At 50.3% G+C, this 3,332-nt stretch overlaps 1 protein-coding gene across 1 annotated transcript; it reads left to right on the plus strand.

The window, feature by feature from the left end:
* Nucleotides 1-245: 245 nt before the first annotated feature.
* On the plus strand, nucleotides 246-1,712 carry FOXG1 (forkhead box G1; the record flags this gene model as incomplete). Its single annotated transcript, XM_080678924.1, has 1 exon — nucleotides 246-1,712. The coding sequence occupies one exon, from the start codon at nucleotides 246-248 to the stop codon at nucleotides 1,710-1,712; it is 1,467 nt and encodes a 488-aa protein (XP_080535050.1).
* Nucleotides 1,713-3,332: the final 1,620 nt, after the last annotated feature.

Genomic DNA, 3,332 nt, shown 5'->3' on the forward strand with positions numbered 1-3,332 from the left:
TCTTTTTTCTCTTTCTTTTTTCCTTTTCCTTTTTTTCCCCTTCTAATTCCTGAGGGGTGGTTGCTGCTTGTGCTACATGACTTGCCAGCGCCGGAGCCTGCGGTCCAACTGCGCTGTTGCCGGAGCGCTCAGTGCCGCCGCCGCCCGCGCCGCCCGCGCCCCGCTCGACACCCACCGGTCGCCGCCGCCCGCCGCGCCGCTGCCCCGCTCCCGCGCCGCCGCCGCTGCCCCTCGACGACTGGGTGATGCTGGACATGGGAGATAGGAAAGAGGTGAAAATGATCCCCAAGTCCTCGTTCAGCATCAACAGCCTGGTGCCGGAGGCGGTCCAGAACGACAACCACCACGCGAGCCACGGCCACCACAACAGCCACCACCCCCAGCACCACCACCACCACCACCACCATCACCACCACCCGCCGCCGCCGGCGCCGCAACCGCCGCCGCCGCCGCAGCAGCAGCCGCCGCCGCCGCCCCAGGCACCGCAGCCCCCCCAGGCGCGGGGCGCCCCGGGAACCGACGACGACAAGGGCCCCCAGCCGCTGCTGCTCCCGCCGCCGCCGCCGCCGCCACCCTCGGCCGCCGCCCTGGACGGGGCCAAAGCGGACGGCCTGGGCGGCAAGGGCGAGCCGGGCGGCGGGGCTGGGGAGCTGGCGCCCGTCGGGCCGGACGAGAAGGAGAAGGGCGCGGGCGCCGGGGGGGAGGAGAAGAAGGGGGCGGGCGAGGGCGGCAAGGACGGGGAGGGGGGCAAGGAGGGCGAGAAGAAGAACGGCAAGTACGAGAAGCCGCCCTTCAGCTACAACGCGCTCATCATGATGGCCATCCGGCAGAGCCCCGAGAAGCGGCTCACGCTCAACGGCATCTACGAGTTCATCATGAAGAACTTCCCCTACTACCGGGAGAACAAGCAGGGCTGGCAGAACTCCATCCGCCACAACCTGTCCCTCAACAAGTGCTTCGTGAAGGTGCCGCGCCACTACGACGACCCCGGCAAGGGCAACTACTGGATGCTGGACCCGTCGAGCGACGACGTGTTCATCGGCGGCACCACGGGCAAGCTGCGCCGCCGCTCCACCACGTCGCGGGCCAAGCTGGCCTTCAAGCGCGGGGCGCGCCTCACCTCCACCGGCCTCACCTTCATGGACCGCGCCGGCTCCCTCTACTGGCCCATGTCGCCCTTCCTGTCCCTGCACCACCCCCGCGCCAGCAGCACTTTGAGCTACAATGGCACCACGTCGGCCTACCCCAGCCACCCCATGCCCTACAGCTCCGTGTTGACTCAGAACTCGCTGGGCAACAACCACTCCTTCTCCACGGCCAACGGCCTGAGCGTGGACCGGCTGGTCAACGGGGAGATCCCCTACGCCACGCACCACCTCACGGCCGCCGCGCTCGCCGCCTCGGTGCCCTGCGGCCTGTCGGTGCCCTGCTCCGGGACCTACTCCCTCAACCCCTGCTCGGTCAACCTGCTCGCGGGCCAGACCAGTTACTTTTTCCCCCACGTCCCGCACCCGTCCATGACTTCGCAGAGCAGCACGTCCATGGGCGCCCGGGCCGCGTCCTCCTCCACGTCGCCGCAGGCCCCCTCCACCCTGCCCTGTGAGTCTTTAAGACCCTCTTTGCCAAGTTTCACGACGGGACTGTCCGGGGGACTGTCTGATTATTTCACACATCAAAACCAGGGGTCTTCTTCCAACCCTTTAATACATTAACATCCCTGGGACCAGACTGTAAGTGAACGTTTTACACACATTTGCATTGTAAATGATAATTAAAAAATAAGTCCAGGTATTTTTTATTAAGCCCCCCCCCCCGCCATTTCTGTACGTTTGTTCAGTCTTTAGGGTTGTTTATTATTCTAACAAGGTGTGGAGTGTCAGCGAGGTGCAATGTGGGGAGAATACATTGTAGAATATAAAGTTTGGAAGTCAAAATTATAGTAGAACGTGTATCTAAATAGTGACTGCTTTGCCATTTCATTCAAACCTGACAAGTCTAAGAGCCGCCAAATTTCCATGTGTGCAGTATTATAAGTTATCATGGATCTAAATGGTGGACACAGACCTTGAGAACAACCTAAATTATGGGGAGAGTTTTTAAATGTTAAACTGTAATTTGTATTTAAGAAGCATTCGTAGTAAAGGTGCCCAAGAAATTATTTTGGCCGTTTATTGTTTTGTCCTTTTCTTTTAAAAACTGTTTTTTTTCTTTTGTTTACTTTTAGACCAAAGATTGGGTTCTAGAAAATGCACTTGGTATACTAAGTATTAAAAAAATGAAAGTTGTTTCAGTTGGCAGCACTGCCCATTTAAATGAATTGGAAGGGGACAAAATTAATGATTGCCTTCAGTTTGTGTTGTGTATATTTTGATGTATGTGGTCACTAACAGGTCACTTTTATTTTTTCTAAATGTAGTGAAATGTTAATACCTATTGTACTTATAGGTAAACCTTGCAAATATGTAACCTGTGTTGCGCAAATGCCGCATAAATTTGAGTGATTGTTAATGTTGTCTTAAAATTTGATTGTGATACTGTGGTCATATGCCCGTGTTTGTCACTTACAAAAATGTTTACTATGAACACACAGAAATAAAAAATAGGCTAAATTCATATATAACTTGATACTTTTGTCTCTTTTATTAAGTAGAGCTAAGTTCTAGAGAATTCAAAGGCTTTTTCAGCCAAATAAAATTTAAACGCTCCTTTCATTTGAACTGAGACTTTAAATGAAAAGAGTATTTTTTTTCCATTATGGAATCAAATTTTACAAGGGAGCAGGCTATTTAATAAACACTAGCTTTAAACAAAGTATAGGCTTTTCAGCTGATATTTTTAAGTTTCTGTAGATGTACTCAAAAAGAGATAATTTAATGTGCATAGTTATTTACCCTGTGTTTATTTTCAAATCAGTCAATAGAATGCTTTTTATATATTTTGTTTCAGGTATCTTGTTTATACCACTTGGCAAACTATAAATAAATGTATGTGGTTAGATCGAAGTGAATATAATGCACACAATATGTAATATATATAGACACACAGAGCCCTTCAGTTCAGGTAAAATTTGCGCTATGAATGCTGCAAATATTTTTGTTTAAATATTTGTATTTATACTAAGCCAGCATTTATTTTGGTCGTTGTTTACTCACAATGAAAGAGTTCTAATAAAGATGTGCTGAAGTTGCAATATAGATTTTGCTGAAGTGCTCACCTGTTGTAATGACTTGCAGACCAATGTTTATATTTTATTTTTAAACTATAACAATTTAAAGTTCTAGAAATTCAGAAGCAGTAAAAGGCCTCTTTCTCATTTTCTTTCATTTTTGCAA

The sequence above is a fragment of the Plecotus auritus genome, assembly GCF_963455305.1.
Source record: "Plecotus auritus genome assembly, chromosome: 1".
Classification (NCBI taxonomy): domain Eukaryota; kingdom Metazoa; phylum Chordata; class Mammalia; order Chiroptera; family Vespertilionidae; genus Plecotus; species Plecotus auritus.